The sequence below is a fragment of the Cervus canadensis genome, chromosome 16, assembly GCF_019320065.1.
Source record: "Cervus canadensis isolate Bull #8, Minnesota chromosome 16, ASM1932006v1, whole genome shotgun sequence".
NCBI classification, from domain to species: domain Eukaryota; kingdom Metazoa; phylum Chordata; class Mammalia; order Artiodactyla; family Cervidae; genus Cervus; species Cervus canadensis.
The window spans coordinates 35,374,361-35,396,916 of record NC_057401.1 but is presented as its reverse complement, the minus strand read 5'-3'; the positions used below and the strand labels follow the sequence as shown (position 1 = coordinate 35,396,916).

The following is a 22,556-nucleotide window of genomic DNA, read 5'->3' as shown; positions in this document are numbered from 1 at the left end:
TCTGTTCCTTATTGTGACTTTTACTGTCAAATCCAAGGCAGCCAATCTCATTTTATATTGGAATCACAAGGTCTGGTTGGCTTTAGAGTTCCAGCAATTCCTGTTCTGTTGGTGTGAGAGAAGGAAACTGAATTCTGGCCAACTCTTTAACACATTCAAGTATGGTTGATTAGGAAAGAAAAGTGAAATCGCTCAGTCATATCTGACTCTTCGCGACCGCATGGACTACCAGGCGCCTCTGTCCATGGGATTTTCTATTCAAGAGTACTGGAATGGGTTGCCATTTCCTTCTCCAGGTTGATTAACAATATTTGATTAGCAATTAACAATGTTTTATTAACAATACTGTGTTAGTTTTCAGGTGTATAGCAAAGTAATTTAGTTGTACATATACATGTATCTCCTCTTTTTCAAGTTCTTTTTTCATTTAGCTTAATAACACTGAGCAGAAATTCTTGTGCTATACAGTAGGACCTTGCTGGTTATCTATTTTAAATATATAGCAAGTGTGTACATGTCTACCCCAGACTCCTATTCCTTCCCACCATTTGCTCCCCCGGGGACCATAAGTTCATACTCTAAGTCTGTGAGTCTGTTTTGTAAATAAGTTCATTTGTGTAATTTACTTTAGATTTCACATTTAAGTGCTATCATATGGTATGTGTCTTTCTCTAACATACTTTGCTCAGTATGATTTCATCTATCCATGTTGTTGCAAATGATGTTTCATTCTTTTTAATGGTAAGTAATATTTCATTGTATATATATGTACCACATCTTCATTATCCTTTCCTCTGTGATGTACATTTGGGTTGCTTCCATATCCTGGCTATTGTAAACAGCACTGCAGTGAACACTGGGGTGAATGTATCCTTTTGAACCATGGTCTTCTCCACATACATGCCCAGGAGTGGGATCACTCAATCATATGGTGGCTCTATTTTTAGTTTTTTAAGGAACTTCCACACTGTTCTCCATAGTGGCTGTACAATTTACACTCCAACCAAAAGTGTAGAAGAATTCCCTTTCCCCCACAAACTCTCCCAGCATTTACTGTTTGTAGACTCTTTTGACAATGGCCATTCTGCTAGCTACAAATCATTGTAGCTTTGACTTGCATTTTTCTAATAATTAGTGATATTGAGCATCTTTTCACTTTTTTTTAAAATTTTCTTTCTTTTTTTTTGGTAGAGCCATGCAGCATGTGGGATCATAGTTCCCTGACCAGGTATCGAACCACTCCCCCTGCATTGGAAGTGGAGAGTTCCCACCACTGGACCACCAGGTAAGTCCAAGCATATTTGCATGTGTCTATTGGCCATCTGTATGTCTTCTTTGGAGAAATGTCTGTTTAGGTCTTCTGCCCATTTTTTGATTGGGTTGTTTATTTGAAATTGAGCTATGTGAGCTGTTTGTATATTTGGAACTTAACTCCCTGTCAATCCTATTGTTTGCAAGTATTTTCTCCTGTTCCATGGGTTGTCTTTTCATTTTGTTTACGGCTCCCTTTACTGTGTAAAGCTTTTGAGTTTAACTAGGTCCCATTTGTTTATTTCCATGACTCTAGTAGGAAATGGATAGAAAATGATATTGCTGTGATTGTAAAAAGTGTTCTGCCTAAGTTCTCACCTAGGAGTCTTATAGTATTCAGTCTTACATTTAGGTCTTTAATCCATTTGTGTTTACTTTTATGTATGGTGTTAAAGAATGTTCTAATTTCATTTTTATATATTTAGCTTTCCAGTTTTCCCAGCACCATTTATTGAAGAGACTGTATTTTCTCTATTGTATAGTCTTGACTCCTCTGCCACAGATTAACCAACAAGAGGAGCATAGTTTTATCTCTGGACTGTCTATCCTGTTCCACTGATCTATGTTTCCGTTTCTGTGCCGGTACCATGCTGTTTTGATGACTGCAGCTTTGTAGTATAGTCTGAAGTCAAGGAGCCTGCTTACTCCAGCTCTGTTTTTTCTTTCTCAGATTTACTTTGGCCATTAAGGGTTTTTTGTGTTTCCACACAAATTAAAACTTTTTTTTGGTTCTAGTTGTGTGAAAAATACTATTGGTAATTTGATAGGGCTTGCACTGAATCTATAGACTGCCTGAGGCAGTAAAGTCATTTTGACAATATTGATTCTTCCAATTCAAGAATATAGTATATCTTTCCATCTATTTCCATCATCTTCAATTTCTTTCCTCAGCATCTTCTAGTGTTCAGGCGTTTGCCTCCTTTTGTTGTTGTTCAGTCACTAAGTCAGGTCTGACTCTTTGCAACCACATGGACTGCAAGACGCCAGGCTTCCCTATCCTATTTCTTGAAGTTTGCTCAAACTCAAGTTTGAGTTGATGATGTCAACCATCTCTTCCTCTGTCATCCCCTTCTCCTCCTGCCTTCAATCTTTCCCAGAATCAGGGTCTTTTCCAAAGAGTCAACTCTTTGCATCAGATGGTCAAAGTACAGGAGTTTCAGCTTAACCAATCCTTTCAATGAAAATTCAGGGTCGATTTCTTTTAGGATTGACTGGTTTGATCTCCTTGCTGTCCACGGGATTCTAGAGTTTTCTCCAGCATCACAGTTCAAAAGCATCAATTCTTAAGCACTCAGCCTTCTTTATAGTCCAAGTGTCACATCCATACATGACTACTGGAAAAACCATGGCTTCGACTATGTGGATCTTTGTTGGCAAAGTGATGTCTTTGCTTTTCAAAATGCTGCCTAGGTTTGTCATAGCTTTCCTTCCAAGGAGCAAGCATCTTTTAATTTCATGGTTGCAGTCACCATCTGCAGTGATTTTGGAGCCCAAGAAAATAAAATCTGCCACTATTTCCCTATCTATTTGCCATGAAATGATGGGTATGTTAAGTTTTAAGCCAGCTTTTTCACTCCTTTTTCACCTTCATCAAGAGGCTCTTCAGTTCCTCTTCATTTTCTGCCATTAGGGTAGTATCATCTGCATATAAGAGGTGGTTGATATTCCTCCTAGCAATCTTGACTCCAGTTTGTGAGTCATCCAGCTCAACATTTCACATGATGTACTCTGTATATAAGTTAAATAAGTAGGGTAAAAATATACAGCCTTGACGTACTCCTTTCCCAATTTTGAACCAGTCTGTTGTTCTAAGTCCAATTCCAACTGTTGTTCCTTGTCCTGCATACAGGTTTCTCAGGAGGCCTCCTTAGGTACATTTATTTCTAGGTATTTTTATCCTTTTTTATGCTATGGTAAACTGGATTGTTTCCTTGATTTGCTTTCTGATCTTTCATTGTTAGTAGATAGGAATACAAGAGATTTCTGTGTATTAATTTTGTATCATGCAACATTATCAAATTCATTGATGGGCTCTAGTAGTTTTCTGGTAGCATTTTAGGATTTTCTATGTCTGGTATCATATAACAGTTTTACCTCTGCAACAGTGACAGTTTTATCTCTTTTCCAATTTTGGGTTCCTTTTCTCTGATTGCTGTGGCTAGGACTTCCAAATCTATCTTGAATAAAAGTGACAAGAGTGTGCATCCCTGTCTTGTTCCTGATCTTAGAAAGAATGCTTTCAGCTTTTCACCATTTAGTGTGATGTTAGCTATGGGTTTGTCATATATGGCCTTTACTCCCTGGTAGCTCAGATGGTAAAGAATCTGCCTGCAATGCAGGAGACCCAGGTTTGATCCCTGATTTGGGACGATCCTGTGGAGAAGGGAATGGCTACACACTCCAGTATTCTTGCCAGGAGAATTCCATGGATGGAGAAGCCTGGCAGGCTATAGTCCATAGGGTTGCAAAGAGCTGGACACAACTGAGCAACTGACACTGTCATGTTCCCACAATGCACACTTTTGGAGAGTGTTTATCATAAATGGTGCTGAATTTTATCAAAAGCTTTTTCTACATCTATTAAGATGATCATATGGCTTTTATTCTTCAACTTGATGTATCACACTGATTTGCAGATACTGAAAAATCCTTGCAGAGACTGATTTAAGATGGTAGAGCAGGACATGGGCTCATCATCTTCTGAGAGAGCACCAAAATCACAACTGTTGAACAACCATCAACCAGAGGACACCAGAACCCACCAAAAGAAGATACCCAATATCCAAGGACAAAGGAGAAGCCACAACAAGATGGTAGGAGGGGCACAATCATGACAAAATCAAATCCCAGACCTGTGGGGTGGGCAACCCACTCACTGGATAACAATGATACCAAAGAAGTTCTCACACTGTTGTGAAGGTTCTAGGCCCCACATCACGCTTCCCAGCCTGGGGATCTGGCAAAGGGACTGGGAATCCCCAGGGCATCTGAAGGCCAATGGGATTTCATTAAAGGACTCCCACAGGACTGTGGGAAAGAGAGTCCACTCTTGAGGGCACCAACAAAACCTTGTGTGCACCAGGACCCAGTGACCCCACAGGAGACAAACTTGCCTACGAGTGTCTAACGGTCCCCTGCAGAGGCATGGGTCAGCAGTGGCCCACTGTGGGGACCAGGGCATTGGCAGCAGCAGCCCTGGGATATGTGTCTTGGCATAAGTCCTCTTGGAGGTCACCATAAGCCCTACCATAACATAAAGCCAGGAGACTCCAGGACTGGGCCTCCTCAGGCCAAACAATTAACGGGGAGGGAGCACAGCCTCACCCATCAGCAGACACTTGCATTAAAATTTTACTGAGCACAACCCTGCCCACCAGAGCAAGACCCCCATTTTCCCCACAGCCAGTCCTTCCCATCCAGAAGCTGGCATAGGCCTCTTATCCTCATTCACCAGAGGGCAGACAGAAGAAACAAGAACTATAGCCTCCAAAACAAAAACTACAATCACAGAAAGCTAACCAAAATGAAAAGAAATAGGATTATGTTCCAGATGAAGGAACGGGGTAAATTCCCCAGAAAAACAACTAAATTAAGTGGAGATAGACAACCTTCCAGAAAAACAATGTAGAATAATGATAGTGAAGATGATCTAGGGTCTTGGAAAAAGAATGGAGAAGATGCAAGAAATGTTTACCAAAGGCTTAGAAGAATGAACAGAAATGAACAGTAATGAACAGTAGACGAGAAGGAATCAATAGCAGAATAACTGAGGCAGAAGAACAGGTAAGTGACATGAAAGACAGAATGGTGGAAATCACTGCTGCGAAACAGGATATAGAAAAAAGAATGAAAATAAACGAAGACAGCCTAAGAGCCCTCTGGGACAACATTAAACACACCAATATTTGCATCATAAGGGTCCCAGAAGGAGAAGAGAGAAAGGACCTGAGAAAATATTTGAAGAGATAATAGCTGAAAACATCTCTAACATGTGAAAGGAAATAGTCAACCAAGTACAGGAGGCAAACGGTTCCAGGCAGGATAAACTCAGGGAGAACACACTGAGACATGTAGTCATCAAACCGACAAAAATTAAAAACAAAGATAAAAATTTAAAAGCAAGAAGGGAAAAAAAAGACAACTTACAATAGAAATCCCACAAGACTATCAGCTGATTTCTCAACAGAACCTCTACAAGCCAGAAGGGAATGGCATGATATATTTCAAGTGATGAAAGGGAAGAATCTTCAACCAAGAACACTCTACCCAGCAAGATTCTCGATCAGATTTGATGGGAGAAATCAAAAGCTTTCCAGACAAGCAGAAGTTAAGAGAATTCAGCACCATTAAACCAGTTTTACAACAAATCCTAAAGGAACTTCTCTAGGCATGAAAAATCCTTGCATTCCTGGGATAAATCCCACTTGATCATGGTATATGATCCTTTTAATGTATTGCTGGATTTGCTTTGCTAGTATCTTGTTGAGTATTTTTGCATCTATGTTCATTGGTGATACTGACCTGTCATTTTCTTTTTTTGTGTGCCATCTTTGCCTCGTTTTGGTATCAGGGTGATGGTGGCCTCACAGAATGAGTTTGGGAGTATTCTTTCCATGGCAATCTTTTGGAATAGTTTCAGAAGGACAGGTTTGTTAACTCTTCTCTAATTGTTTGATACAATTCACCTGTGAAGCTATCTGGTCCTGGACTTTAGTTTGTTGGAAGTTTTAAAATCAGTTTCAATTCAGTACTTGTGATTGGTTTGTTCACACTTTCTATTTCCTGATTTAGTCTTCAGAGATTGTACCTTTCTAAGAATGTGTCCATTTCTTCTAGGCTGTCCATTTTATTGGCATATAGTTGCTTGTGGTAGTCTCTTATGATCCTTTGTATTTCTGTGGTGTCCATTGTAACTTCTCCTTTTTCATTTCAAATTTTATTGATTTAAGCCCACTCCATTTTTTTCTTGATGAGTCTGGCTAAAAGTTTATCACTTTTGTTTATCTTTTCAAAGAACCAGCTTCTAGTTTCATTGATCTTTTTCAACTGTTTCCTTCATCTCTTTTATTTCTTTCTGCTCTGATCTTTATGATTTCTTTCATTCCACTAACTTCAGATTTTGTTTGTTCTTCTATCTGTAGTTGCTTTAGTTGTAAGGTTAGATTGTTATTTGAAGTTTTTCTTATTTCCTAAGATAAGATTGTATTGCTATAAACTTCCCTCTTAGAACTGTGTCCCATAGGTTTGGATCACCTTGCTTTCATTGTCATTTTTCTCTATTTCTTGGTTTCTTTAGTGACCCATTGGTTGTTTAGTAGCATATTGTTTAGCTTCCACATATTTATGTTTTTTCCAGTTTTTTTTTCCTTGTAGTTGATTTCTAATCTCATAGTGCTGTGGTCAGAAAAGATGCTTGATAGAATTTCAATTTTCTTAAGTTTATGAAAGCTTGCTTTGCAGCCCAGCATGTGATCAATCCTGGAGAATATTCCATGTGCACTTGAGAAGAATGTGTATTCTGCTGCTTTTGGATGGGATGCTCTATAAATATTAGTTAAGTCCATCTGATCTAATGTGTCATTTAAGAACTGCGATTCTTGATTGATTTTCTGTCTGGATGATCTATCCACTGATGAAAGTGGGGTGTTAAAATCCCCCACTATTATTGTGTTATTGTCAATTTCTCCTTTTACTGCTGTTAGTATTTGCCTTATTTATTGAGGTGCTCCTATGTTGGGTGCACATATATTTGCAATTGTTATATCTTATCTTGGATTATTATGTAGTGTTCTTCTCTCTTCTAATATTCTTTATAAAGTCTATTTTGTCTGATATGAGTATTTCTACTCCATCTTTCTTTTGATTTCCATTTACAAGGAATATCTTTTTCCATCCCCTTACTTTCAGTCTATAGCTGTTCTTTCTATTGTTCTAGGGGATGTGAGGAGGCCACTTAACTTCTCTGCCTTAGTTTGCTCAGCTGTAAGATGGGGATAAGAGTTGCCCTATCAACCTGGCATTAACAACCTGAGAGTTAAGAGCAGGATGAATGTGAAACTATGTTTTTAAATTGTGAAAAGTAACAGCAGTTGAGGGATGGGCTGGGGGAGATGTCAGGAACTGAGATAATGAGTTATAATTTCCTTCTCTCTAGCTGATCAGAGGAGAGCTAATTTGGCCACACTTATGGGTCTGTGTGCTCCATGGCTATGTGATCACAGCACCTTCCTGACTACTTGTTTATAGGTTGAGCAGTATGCTTATTAAGCCCATTACCACCATCCAGCCACACTCTTCATACTAAAATCTGTATTTGACATTTCTAAGAGTGATTTATGATTTAAAAATTTTTAGTATTAAGCTCCAGAACTATCTCTCCTTTATCACATACCTTTTTGGATGATAACTGGAGATTGTGCAACCTTTCTAACTGCCATTTTGGCTGCACCAGCTTTTCTCCGTATGGTAAAAGTAGCAGTTTCTACAAAGACAGGAAAACTTCTTTAACTTTCCATATGTGTGATTTTTCATCTTTCAAGTTGTAAATTCATTGAGGACAGAAATCTGATTAGTAGAGGCCCAATGGCTCAGCAGTAAAAAATCGACCTGCAATGCAGGAGACATGGGTTCAATCCCTAGAAAGGGAAGATCCCCTGGAGGAGGGCATGGCAACCCACTCCAGTATTCTTGCCTGAAAAATCTCATGGATCTCATGGATAGAGGAGCCTGGTAGGCTACAGCTCATGGGGTTGAAAAGAGCTGGACATGACTGAAGCAATTGAGCTCAGTAAAAGATGGTTGATTTGAACCAAGAAAGCAAAACCAAAGTGCAGCTGAAGGAAGGGGAAATCTACTGAGGCTTGGTATCTCTATAGGACAACCACAGACCTTTCTCATCTGGCACATGTGCCTCAACATCTCTGGCAACTGGAAAATCCAGGCATATATGCCTATTCCCAGTGAAACACCTAGGCAAAGTGCCAAGAGAATGATCAATTAAGGTTTCTTAAATTCCAGGATTGGTAGCAACCCTTTACTGTATATGTTATTGAAAATATTTTACTTACAGAAAGAGCCAGAATGTTAAGACTTACGGGGTTTTCTTAAGGGAAAAAAAATTGACTTCCTCTCAAACACATCATTCAGTACCAACTGTAGTACCTAAAGTCCCAAAATCTACTCACTGCTACATTTATTTAGCTGGAAACATCAGATACATGTCCAGTCAGATTATTCTCAGGTAATCCAAAAGATAAAGGTATTTTAGGTCTTTATCATAGTTGATGTAGATAACTATAATCCATGATATTTCAACTCACAGGTAATTAACATTGTGTTTTATAAATCCCACTATGAACTGTGTTTGATAAAAGCAATAAATAATTCTAGGAGGGGTTTATCCCACATCTGTATCTACTCACAATGATGAAAAATCTGGTGGCTCAGATGGTAAAGAATCTGCCTACAATGCAGGAGACTTGGGTTTGATCCCTGGGTTGGGAAGATCCTCTGGGAAAGGGAATAACAACCCACTCCAGTATGAATCCCATGGACAAAGAGGAGCCTAGTGGACTATAGTTCATGGGGTTGACACTAAAGAAAAGGATTACTAAAGAAAATTCCAAATGTATCTAACATTCAAACATCCATAAATTTAGTGGTATGTTTCTTTTTCTACAATATAAAAGTTCTAATAATGCCCATATAATTTTGAAGTTATAGCACAATAAAATCCCAGATAGCTTTACAGATTAAAGCACATACACATACACACACGTTTATATATATATAAATATATATATATATAAACCCTTGATAGTACATTAAGGTATATCTATTACTTGGCCATCACAGGCAATAACAAAACATATTATAAGAGAATAACTAATACCATTCTATCGGTGAGAATCCAAAAGCTAGTATCTCTGAACATATACAAATAAAATGAACTTTATAAAACATGACACCACATAGCTAAACAATCTCAAATGCTGTCATCTCAAATGCTTCCATGAATGGAGCAACTAACTATCTTTCTCAGGATCCTGATGATCATCCAGTCATTCCCCAGTGTTAATAAATCAAACCCTCATTTCACAAAATAACATTCAAAGAAGTTAGATCAGTGCCTGGTGCTACTTCTTATACAATGCCAAGTTATGAGCCCACACCCACAGAAGACACAAGACACAAGACAGATAATGCATTTAAACTTTTTGGAAGTGGGAATCACTGAAAATTTATGTGTGTCTGACGTGTACCCCAGTGTTCATCGCAGCACCGCCTACAACAGCCAGGGCATGGAAGCAACCCAGATGTCCATCAGCAGACGAATGTGGCATTTGTCTTAATTCTGTCCACTTATAGAGTCAAATCATACCTAGAATATGTTTAATTTTACTTATACAAGCCATTTCCATTTCAGTTGCCTTATTCTGTCTATTGCATTGTTCTTGCCAAGTCTAACCTCTGTTATGTTGAAATTACTCTAACACTGAACCTGTGATGTAAAAATGTATGATGTGCTACAAATTTTATTCATAATAAACTAAGTTATAGCCTATTGTAACCTATAAAACATTTCTTGTAAATCATCTAATTTATTTTTTCATTTATGTACAGTTTCTTATGTAAGTTTTTAAAATATTTGTTGTGATCTGTTCTATAAACATTCCCTTTTTCTTTTCCTTAAGTGTCATTTGCATGAAGGAAACTTGGGTTTTGCTTGTTGTATTAATTGGACATTAAGCTAACTTAAGTACTGTCTACCTTCTTTTCTGTAGTTTAACTTTTTAGTTTTGTTCATATTCTAAATAAATGTTCAAATCATGCTTTTTATTTCCTACTTTGCAAATAAATTCTCTAAGTTATTTACCATGTTAAAAAAAAAAAAGAAAATATTTTACTTATAATCCTCAACAACTCTATGAGGTAGATTTTTAAAAACATATCTGGTGCATGAGACAAGTACTCGGGGCTGGTGCACTGGGATGACCCAGAGGGATGGGATGGGGAGGGAGGTGGGAGGGGGGGTTCAGGATGGGGAACACATGTAAATCCATGGCTGATTCATGTCAATGTATGGCAAAAACCACTACAATACTGTAAAGTAATTAGCCTCCAACTAATAAAAATAATTGAGAAAAAAAAAAACATATCTGAGGACACAAGTAAGCAAGGGAGCTGGGCTATGAACCTGGACGATTTCAAAGGCTAGACCTATTATTTATGCCTATAATGCCTCTCAGCTACTTATATAGTCTCTATATATTGTTTTTGATAGAATTAACCATAAAACAAGGGGGAGAAAAAGACCCTTAACTTTAACAGTTTGCACACAGGGCTGAATAAAATAGCCAAAAAAAAAAAAAAAGTATACTGCTTTATACAAGACAGATAGCAACATATATAGTCAAACTCACAAGTATTTTCAGGAAAACTTCTTTTACAGAAGAACTTCAGAGAATTGTTAAATCTTGATGGATCCAAACTTCTCATCTGTACAATGACTAAACTTGCCCCAGTGGGGTCAAGTTGACTGTCTCACTGGCTGGGTTTCTCCCATTGCCTCTGAATGCTGTCAGGGCAACAGCTGGTTCTGGGTGTGGCAGAGGCAGTTGGAAGGTCATTGTATTCACAGTCCCTCAAGCTGCCTCTACCACCTTAACTTTAGAGATCCAGGGAAGCTAAGTGACAGGTCCTCGGATAAGAGCTCGTCATATACTGTTCTATGATACTGTATAAATACTATAGTATCTGCCCATTAATATACCTGAACAATAATTAGCTTATAAATAAGCTATTTTTAGGCAAAAAACTAGATAGCCCTTTCCCCCATTTATCTAATTATTCAATTATGCTAAAGCTTTTGACTGTGGATCAGAGCAAACTGTGGAAAATTCTTCAAGAGATGGGAATACCAGACCACCTTACCTGCATCCTCAGAAACCTGTATGCAGGTCAAGAAGCAACAGTTAGAACTGGACATGGAACAATGAACTGGTTCAAAATTAGGAAAGGAATACGTCAAGGCTGTATATTGTCACCCTGCTTATTTAACTCCTATGAAGAGTACCTCATGCAAAATGCTGGGTTGGATGAAGCAGAAGCTGGAATCAAGATGGCAAGGAGAAGTATCAGTAACCTCAGATATGCAGATGATACAACACTAGTGGCAGAAAGGGAAAGAAACTAAAGAGTCTCTTGATGAAGGTAAAAGAGCAGAGTGAAAAAGTTGAAAAGTTGGCTTAAAACTCAATATTCAAAAAATGAAGATCTTGGCATCCGGTCCCATCACTTCATTGCAGACAGATTGATAAAAAGTGGAAACGGTGACAGATTTTATTTTCTTGGGCTCCCAAATCACTGCAGACAGTGACTGCAGTCATGAAATTAAAAGATGCTTGCTCCTTGTAAGGAAAACTATGACCAACCTAGATAGCATATTGAAAAGCAAGGACATCACTTTGCCAACAAAGGTCCATACAGTCAAAGCTATGGTTTTTCCAGTAGTCATGTATGGATATGAGAGATCATAAAGAAGACTGAGTGCCAAAGAATTGATGCTTTTGAACTGTGGTGCTGAAGAAGGCTCTTGAGAGTCCCTTGTACAGCAAGGAGATCAAACCCATCAATCCTAAAGAAAATCAACCTTGAATATTCATTGGAAAGACTGATGCTAAAGCTCCAATACTGTAGCTACCTGATGCGAAGAGATGACTCACTGGAAAACACCCTGATGCTGGGAAAGACTGAGGGCAGCAGGAGAAGGCGGTGCCTGAGGATGAGATGGTGGGATGGCATCATTGACAAAATGGACATGAGTTTGAGAAAACTCCAGGAGATAGTGAAGGACAGGGAAGCCTGGCGTGTAGCAGTCAATGGGTTCGCAAAGAGTAGGACATGACTTGGCAACTGAACACCACCACCACCACAAGATGAAGAGAGTCTTGCTACCCTCAAAACATTTAGTCTCTAATGGGATAAAACCAACTTCATGCATAACCAGGACACAAGGCCTGTTGCAGCGGTGCCTCACACGGGGCAGAAACATTGGACTGAGGATTCAGAGAACAAATAGAAAACTTGATTTGTTACCAGCACTACTGCGTGCTCAGTCGCTCAGTCACATCCAATTCTTTGTGACCACACAGACTACAGCCCACCAGGCTCCTCTGTCCATGGGATCATCCCAGCAAGAATACTGGAGTGGGCTGCCATTTCCTCCTTCAGGGGATCTTCCCGATCCAGGGATGAAACCCACATCTCCTGCACTGGCAGGCAGACTCCTTACCCCTGAGCCACCTTTGGGAAGTCCCCACCAATGCTACTACTGTTTTTCTCTACTATTCACACCACCGTGCAAATTAAGTATTAGCCAATTTAAAAATGAAAACATAAAAAAAATAAAAATAAAAAAAATAAAAATGAAAACATAGATGTTAAAATCATTACATCAGGTTAGAACAGCTAAATAACTGAAATTAGGGACGTCTTCCAAGAAACTGGAAGGGTATCATTACAGTAGTAAGGGGAAATTTCCGTGTTGGAATGGGAGCACACAGCATGTGTTTGGAAAACAAGCCTGCAAGTATCATGGGTTATCTGGATTTTATGGAGAAAGGAGACTAAGGAAGCCGAAGGGGAAGACACCTTGCAGGCTAGGGAGAGGGTCTGGACTTATCTGCACAGGCTGGGGGTTACTGAGGACTTCTTCGTGCCTCAGCAGCAGGAACACCTCATCAAGCATAGCTCAGCGAGAGGAGGCAGATAATGGGTCCAAAGGGGGCCAAGGTATCAGCCCAGTCAAGTGCAAGGTAACAATACAAGCCTAACACTGGACAGGTCCAAGAAAAAAGACATATTTCCACATAATTCAAAACTTTTCCATATGACATTAAGAAACCATGATTCAAGTTTAAAATCGTCTCCAGGGAATTCCCTTGTGGTCCAGCGGCTAAGACTCTGTGCTCCTGATACAGGGGGGCTGGGTTCGATCCCTGGTTAGGGAACTAGATCCCACATGCCACAACTAAGACTCTATGCAGCCAAATAAATAAAAATAAATGTTTTTAAAAAATAAAATAAAATAAAATCGTCTCCAATTTTGGTATTTAATTTTTGTAAATGTATAAGGTATAAAATTAAAAAAAAAGTTTTTAAAGGTCACTATTTTGAAATTCTAGTGTTTTTTTTTTTAAACTCTAGTTTTAAAAAGAACAGAGTATTCTTATTGTAATCTGTCAACCAAAATCAAGAGTTAACAAAATTATAAAGTTTGATCTAAAGGATTGTGATTTATGGAAACTCCAATTTTCTCAACTGAGGCAGTATACTAAAGGTCACGTTTTAGATGTGGTGGCTCTAGACTCTGCCCTGACTGGGTTTGAATATAGACTCTACCACTTCCTAGATATCTGATCTTTGGGAGTTATTTCAACTTTCTCTGCCTTAGCTTTCTGATGCTTAAAATGGGAACATAGTACTACCTTTCTAACAGAGTTGTAATTCTAATAATTAAACAGAACCTGGCTCACTAATTATTATACAGTCTTAGCTGTATATATTTATACTACATATTAGCTATGATTATACATTTTTAAACAAATACATGTTTTACTTTAGTAACAAAAACCCAAATATGGCAAAATTAATTAAAGGAAGGCTAGTTCAGGCCAGGACACTGGAGTGGGTAGTCTTTCCCTTCTCCAGGGCATCTTACCAACCCAGGGATTGAACCCAGGTCTCCTGCATTGCAGGCAGATTCTTTACCAGCTGAGCTACCAGGGAAGCCCATCAATAAATGAATAACAGATATTGTATGTTCAGATATGGAAAAGAATATTCAAAAATGGTAAAAACATATTATTTCAATCTGAGCCTCTTCTATTCCTCCTCTATGATATATCCATCCTGTAATCTATTAGAAGTTGATTGTAAAAATGCCTACATCTTTAACCAGACACATCAAAGAAACTAATTCCCAAATAAGTCATATCAGACAGAATTAAAGGCCATTAGTTTAAGAAGATTCCTAGGGTCTTCTCATTTCAAAGTAATAGAACAAAATTCCAGTACAGCTAAATCTTCATCAATCTCTTGCATTCTGTTGAAATGGGAACTGCTTTTAACTGAGATTTAAAACTTTCACTAATGAAAACACAACTCCAGAACCAAGAAAGAATTGGTCCAAATTACACAAGATAAAAGAAAGATCTCAATCTTACCACGTGGCCAAGGTGAGCCTTGAGATTGCCCAAAAGGTCTCCCTTTTTGGGTATAATTTGGTTTGGTGGATGTATGTCTGACTTTTCCAGGTCTGTATATTGGAAAATTGTGACCATGTCGATTCTCTCTGAAGTAGAAATCACATAATTATATTCTAGAATCTTCTATCAGTGATATATTTCACTGATTATATTTCAAAAATCCAAATTCCAGCTCAGATTAATACATTCATTTGACTGGGCTTATTCTGTACCTCAGTGGTCATTTAGTGTATAGTAACTCTGCTTATACCTCAAAGTTTACTCATTTTTTTCCCCAAAGAAATTGGTTTTTATTATCTCTCTAATCATTTCAAAAGCTGTATACATTTGCCAGTTATTTATGTATTAAATAGTGTGCATTATTCAAAGAAATATTCAAAGACAATCACTGCTATTTTGATTACACCTCAAATTACACACAAGTAATATGATTGTATCTAGGTTCGTGTTGGGTAGCATTTCCTCTAGGTTCTTAAGAGATCATGTTTACAAATCTAGTCAGTTATTTTGTCAAAGGTGGTAATTTTTAACATTAAACTGCTAATTCATTTCCTCCTTCTGTGTCACTAACAAATTTTGTGTCTGACTGCCGTATGAAAAACTTTACTCTAGGGTCCTTTTCTTTAGCATCCATGTTTAATTAATCCTTGCCTACTGAACTCATATCCAAACTGTGTGCAGATCATTAATTTAAGAAACATGATAGTGTCTACAACTGAATCAGCAATAATTGGGAGGGGACAGCAGAAGAAGCAGTAAGCTGATGAGGACCATCTTTTTCTACAAGAGCGGAACCAACTGGAGAAACAGGGAGAACAGCTAGGAGGCAAACTGCAGAAGGAACAGTCACAAAAACTACAGAAAGGAAGAAAACAGCATTGAATGGATATAAAAATATTAGGCATTCAGAAATGCTTTGTTATGTCTTAATTAGATATTTAATGCCATTTTTGTCCTTTTCCTTGGTGATTCTATAAACTAATGAAAACTAATGATGGCACTGTTTCCCCCTTCACGTTATTACCATATTTCAGAGCAAGCACGCTGAACCTGAGTCACAATGATGCTCCACACTTATCACGCCTGGCGTTATCTCGCCAAATGACATGCCAACCCTCGTCTTACCCTCTTGGAGAAGGGGAGCGTTGCCTTCTGGGAATTGGAGCTTTTCTGGGTTTGTTAGGCAATGGTTTCTGAGCAGCTGCTGGAAGTTGTACTGATTCAGATAACAGTTCATTCATCAGAGTGTATGCTTGTGAGAGTCGACGACTATAGTGGTCAGAGAGTAGCAATCTTTAAAATAAAAAATTAAATACCATTTAGTAAGAGAGTCCCTTTCACTTCATATTTCTAGAGGGAACACAGTGTTTGAAGACCACCTAGTACTGATTTTCTTCAATGAAGTTCAATGCAAATTCAAATGTCAGACCAGGTGGGATGCATGAGACAAGTGCTCGGGCCTGGTGCACTGGGAAGACCCAGAGGGATCGGGTGGAGAGGGAGGTGGGAGGGGGGATTGGGATGGGGAATACATGTAACTCCATGGCTGATTCATGTCAATGTATGACAAAACCCACTGAAATGTTGTGAAGTAATTAGCCTCCAACTAATAAAAAAAAAAAAAGAAAGAAATGTTATAAAAATTGAATTGAATAAACAATATTTGAAAGCAAATTCCTAAAAAGGATTAATTATTTTCCCTGCAGTTATCTCCCATACTTTTCTATTTATCAACAAAAAGGGACTACTGTGAAAACTAGTATGCCTAAGGCATTATCTATGGTCTCGAGTGAGTGAGAGAATGATCAGCGTTTAACTACCAAACTCACCTGTCTTTTTCATGCTTCATCTTTTGTCTCAGCCTGATTTCCCTTGAAGTCATATAAAACTGCACAAGAAATAACCAGTTAGTTCATTACCATTCAGTTCAAATAATTAAACCATTACAATCCATGGAAAACATGAAAATCCCACTAATAAATTTTAATAGGAAGCTAAAATATAATTTTGCTATTTAGGAACAGTATAAAACATTGTCATATTTGATGAAGCTTTCTACTTCAGCCCAAAACATGAAAATGTTAACACATCATGTAATTAAAATCAAATCCAATTTAATAAATAGAGTACAAAATCTATTTTAGCAGCTAAATTCATATATTTTCTCAAAAGGAGAGATCCTTATCAGCTGCAACTTAAAATGGAAAATAGGAACATTTAAGGATGGAGACACCTATATTTTGTACTCTGTCTTGTGATTAATCTCACCAAGAGCTTGGTTGATAAAAGCAGAAATGGGTGAGACATTCAAAACCATTATTTTAATGTTTTAAAATGTTTACCAGAAACTTACTACAGTAGGTTTATTGTGACTTGTAAACGCTTCAAAATGCATGCAATACAAGGTAAACTGGCCAACATCAGCTGTAAATATGTTTTATTCCAAAACACTAAGAGTTACTGTTGAAGTAATAATGAGGGTAAATCCTTTCACAGGGATGACTGTTTATATAAAAACGTACACAGAGAAGTGAATTCACTTTCTCAAGGTCCTATATAGTAGTCAATGATAAATGTAATGTTTTATTGATTTCTGATAAAAATTAAAATTTTAAATTACATTAATCCCTCACTAGTTCCACACCTTTACCCAAATAGAAACTAAACATTTACCTGCAATACTGAAGGAGATGTCCCAAAGTCTATGAACGAAACAGTCCCAACACCCTCAGAGTTAATTTATTCTCAATTTGGATATAATTCTAACCGTCTGGGGTATCTGTTTGGCTGATGGGAACTGACCCTCCATGGGGTGGAAGAATACACATATACACATGCACTGTAAGATTCTTGTCTTCAAGTAGCTCTGAAGGTCATTATCATGTCTCCAGAGCTATCAATGAAATGTTACCTAATGTCAGCATGCTCTCTCCAGACACAGGTAAATAAATGACATTCAGTAATAGTTCACCTAGTTTTGCACATTTGGTGCTTAAATGTGACAATCTTACTTGGAAGATTCACTTATTTTATAAAATGTGTTTCCCTAATGATGGTGAAAAAAATGAAGTATATTTATTTCAGATTACAAAGTAAAAGATATACTATAATCCAAATGTAACGTAAATGTGACTTTCATAGTTATGTAATCATGAAAGTAATACTGCCTCATTTCATCTTCTGAAGAAAAACACTTCTGACCTAGCTATAGTGATATCCATAGTCAGGACTCGGTAAACAACTGTTGACAGTTTAAAGGAAAGCTGAAACACACACAGAAGTGCCACTGTTCTGTTGGTACATGACTGGATCATACTTTAAAAAGGTTTCTTTTGTAGACAACTTACAGAGAGAAAATTGATTTTTAAAATGCCTTTACTACATACATAGTCAAGTTGTTTGACTGCAACTGACTTTTCACTGAAAATTAAGGGAGTGACTTTAGTTGGTCACCCAATCCCTTGATCTCTTCATTCAATGGTTAAATTGTTAGAACCATAATCAGCCTCAGGGAGAAAAAATATTTTAAGACAATTGAATAAAACATGGTTTGTAGTCCCTGCTACATTTTGTTAAGGTAATTTCTTAATTTTCCCTGACTTAAGTAGAATGCTGACTTTTCTATCAAATAACAAATGATTCCAAATTATGTTCATCCTTCTCTCAAATACCTGCCAGGAAAAAGTTATACATATTCTGTATAAATTACCCTTGATACTGTAGACTTACTGGGTTATTCCTGGGGCAGAAAGGATCATGTTCTTGTCCTCTCTTCTCTGCCAGCTGATTTAAGTACTCTGCCATTCTTTCTTTTCGTTTTCTTTTCATCCAGACTTGAATCTCTCTTCTCTCCTTCTCTGTTCTTTGTGGACGTCTACCAGAGGGATGTTGAATCCTGAGAAATTTAACCAGCAGTGCATCACTTGATTTTAAATTTGTTATGGAGATTATACACATACCCCAGTGTTCACTGCAGTACTATTTACAATCGCCAGGACATGGAAGCAACTTGAATGTCCACTGATAGGTGAATGGATAAAGAAGATATGGTACATACATACAATGGGATATTACTCAGTCATATAAAGGAATGGAATTGAGTCAGTTGTAGTGATGTGAATGAATCCAGAGCCTTGTCATACACAGTAAGTCAGAAAGAGAAAAACAAGTATTGTGTATTAATGAATATATGTGAAGTCTAGAAAAATGGTGCTGATGAACATATTTGCAGGTCAGGAACAGAGGTACAGATGTAGAGAAGGGACTTGGGGACACAGGTGGGGCAGGAGAGGTTAAGATGAATTGAGAAAGTAGCACTGATATATACACACTAGCATGTGTAAGCCGGATAGCTGGTGGGAACTGCTGCACCGCAGCGGGAGCTCGGCTCAGTGACCTGGGATGGCCCAGAGGGGTGGATCAGGGCTGGGGGTGGGGATGGGGTGGGAGGGAGGCTCCAGAGAGAGCGAATATATGCATACATGTGGGCTTTCCTGGTGGTTCAGATGGTAAAGAATCTGCCTGCAATGCAGGAAACCTGGGTTCAATCCCTGGGTTGGGAAGATCCCCTGGAGGAGGGCATGGCATCCCACTCCAGAATTCTTTTGGGTTTTCCTGGTGGCTCAGATGGTAAAGAATCCGTCTGCAATGTGGGAGACCTGGGTTCAATCTCTGGGTTGGGAAGATCCCCTGGAGAAGGGAATGGCTACCCACTCCAGTATTCTGGCCTGGAGAATTCCATGGACAGAGGAGCCTGGTAGGGCTACAGTCCATGGGGTCACAAAGAGTCAGACACAACTGAGTGATTTTCCCTTTCATGGCTGATTCATGTTGCTGTACAGAAGAAACTAACAAAAGTGAAGCGATTATATTCCAATAGAGAAATACTATTTCTTTGGGAAGATTCTGCCCCATCTTTAAGAGTCATATGCTTATGATGTCTAGTCAATTTGCTCCAACCTGTCCCCTGAAATCCACTGACAACAATCTCAGGTCACCAAGAGCCTCTTCAGTCTTCATCCTACTGGACTTCTCTATAGTATCTGGTGCAACTGGCTTCTCCTTTCTGCTTTAAACTCTCTCTTACCTGGGTCTTTTTCTCACTCTCAAAACACAATACAGCCTCTTATACTGGGCACCCTTCTTCTCTGCTCACCACCAATATGAATGTTTTTAAAGGTTCTGTTTTGGATTTCTTCATCCATCTATTCCTGGACCATCTCAATCACTTCCAAAACTTTTAACACAGAGATGACTTCTGAACTGCAGCCCACCTGGATCCAGATCTGGCCTCAGGTTCCTGCCCAGGCTGTACTTCCCAGGGTCCAACCTGAGCTAATGAGGAGCATGGCAGGGATGCTGTGGCTGGCCCCGACCTGTAAGAGACAGGACTCCTCTGAAGTTGACTCTGGCTTAAAGTCTCACCACTGACCCAGCTGAAGCTTTCCTAGAACCACACTGTACTCTGGACTTAACTGACTCAGCCTTCTCTCCTCCACAGGGAGGGGCCAGACTTGCACTGTGGTCTGACGCTTCACTTCTGATTTTCTTCCTCATAGGCATTTTCTCAATACAGCTTTTGTACATCTAATCCCATCCTGGCTTCTACACAAACAGTACTGACAGTGGCACAAGAAAACAGGTGGTGTGAGACAGCAGCACGGGAAGCGACGCCATCCTAACATGAGGATGGGATATGGACAGAGACCATGTGGTTTTATACTAGACACCGGCTTTTCTTCTGGGAGTCTGCACTCTTGGGATGTGCCAGGCAGAGAGTACCCTTCCAACCAACCCCCAATGAATCAATAAGCCAAAAGATGTATGTATCCCAAAGAAGTATCAGTAGAAGAGGCAGCCTTTATTCTATCAAAAACCAGTTCACGGCCCAAGAAAGGCAACAAGGAAAAACATTGTAACATCATGTTCCAAGAAAAGCTATTTAAAATGTATTCTAAAGGTTCATGTCTAGGGTAAAGTACTATGAACTAAATTATTAATTACTTTAAGAAGAAACAGGATTATATTTATGTTTTACTCAGAGTGATGAGACCTTCAGAAAACTCAGGATAGAGATGTGCTGTATTAGCTACAGAAGCCAGTCTGTGACTGTTGGAGGCAGGGGGGGAATGACACATAAACATCACAAAGTCTATTAACAGAGGAAAAGTATCTATGTAAGCTCTGAATCTGTTTCCTAAAAAATCACCAAAAACGGTCATTTTTTTAATACTCTTGAACCATAAACCTTTTAAACAGGTTTAAAATGAATTATTCAATGATTACCTGGAGATGCTCCTAGCCTGTTGCTCTGTTAGGCCAAGCTCTTCACTGGAAACTCCATCTTTTGTTATAAGGTCATTGATAATGTCTGCAATATCAGTCAGTTCACTCATCTGGAGTGGATCTACCGAAACCCTTCATTCCCAAATGCAATATGAGAAATATAAATCAGTGTCCAAAACTTACTTATATTAAGCAAAAATGAGCGTTTAAAACTATGCTCTCCAAGAGCATAAATGAACACAAAAAATGGTAAGCATATAACTAATTTCATTCTATTGCTTTAATCTCATTAATCCTCAGTGGAAAAGCCTAATCATCAGTAACTGACAACTTCATATGTACTCTCAAAGGAGCAAACGTAAGGCCTAGAAGACAGCTTCTAATCTGTCCTGCCTGTTGCAATTTAATACATATGTAGTAAAAGAAAATACAGCAAATACTTTAACTACCTACTCTAAAACAGTAAGAGAGATACAACATAACAATCCTAAGTTTCTTAAAAGATCCCATTCCCAATGGGGATTACATTCCTTTAATCCACAAAAAATATATAGTATAAAGTTTACATACATAAGAACAACAAAATATCCAGGACATATGATTTGTACCTAACTGCAAGTAAAACTATGAACTAAGATAGTTACCTTTCAAATAATTCATCACTGTTATTCACACCTTAAAAAAAAAAAGAAACATTACTATCAATTAAAATTTCAGGTCAGTTATTTTTTTCTATTTTACATTATTAGCCTGATCTAGAAATTTTATGTCTAGAAACTGAAATATTTTTAAACCTCCATTTGGTGGTGAATAGTGTCCACATTTTAGGATTACTTGTCTATCCAGAGCACTCTGAACAATACATGTTAGGAGGTATAATCTACTTTGCTTCATACACACGGCTTAGAATACTGGAGTGTGATTTACTAAAAAGAAAAGAAAACAAAAAATCTTTTGATGATCTGAAAGGAATACTTCGTAGAAAACAGCTAATTTAATCCCAAAAGCCTTTACATGGAAGAACATGACCCAGAGGATGATTTTTAAACCTTGTTCAGTATTAATAACATGTCTTTAAAGCAAAACATAGCCTTTTCGGCTTTCTGTGTTTAACCCTCAAAGAGAACTGAGTTAACACAGAGAAAAGTGTCCTGACATCTCTTCTCAAAAACATTTACTTAAGATTTTCTTATACTAAGATAAACCCACCTTGCCTCTATGACTGAGACATCCACATGTTTTTAATATTAAATAATTTTGCTTTCTTAAGCACATTTTTTGTTTTTTAATCCTCATATCAAGAATTTCACATTATCTTTGGTCTCTGAGTCTGGTCATTTGTGAGTTCTTCAATAGTGGTATAAGTATAGACTTGTTTATATAGTTGCTAAGTCATGTCTGACCCCAAGAACTGTAACCGCCCCCCCCCCCGCCCCCCCGCCCCAGGCTCCTCTGTCCATGGGATTTCCCAGGCAAGAATACTGGAGTGGGTTGCCATTTCCTTCTCCTGGGAATCTTCCTGACCCAGGGATCAAACCTGCATCTACTGCAGTGGCAGGCCAATTCTCTACCACTGTGATACCAGGGAAGCCCTAACTATAGACTAATCAGATATAAAAGATCTAAGAAATGAATCATTTTATGGAAATGATTTTGATAAAGGCAGAAAAGTGTTAATAGCCAAATAACAAC

General features: G+C 38.3%; 1 protein-coding gene across 14 annotated transcripts in view; it reads right to left on the bottom strand.

The window, feature by feature from the left end:
* The window catches only part of CPLANE1 (ciliogenesis and planar polarity effector 1), a 107,753-nt gene that overhangs the window by 1,253 nt on the left and 83,944 nt on the right, over positions 1-22,556 (bottom strand). For 8 of the 14 annotated variants that reach the window (XM_043488609.1, XM_043488608.1, XM_043488611.1 and 5 more), the window contains 8 exons: positions 21,509-21,539; positions 20,865-20,996; positions 19,853-19,954; positions 18,309-18,474; positions 16,409-16,467; positions 15,705-15,872; positions 14,538-14,665; positions 7,703-7,792 (listed from right to left, as the gene is read on the bottom strand). In XM_043488609.1, the coding sequence (XP_043344544.1) occupies positions 7,703-7,792; positions 14,538-14,665; positions 15,705-15,872; positions 16,409-16,467; positions 18,309-18,474; positions 19,853-19,954; positions 20,865-20,996; positions 21,509-21,539 (876 nt within the window). The remainder of the gene's footprint in view (positions 1-7,702; positions 7,793-14,537; positions 14,666-15,704; positions 15,873-16,408; positions 16,468-18,308; positions 18,475-19,852; positions 19,955-20,864; positions 20,997-21,508; positions 21,540-22,556) is intronic. The other 6 variants (XM_043488617.1, XM_043488621.1, XM_043488622.1 and 3 more) reach the window with 4 other exon arrangements.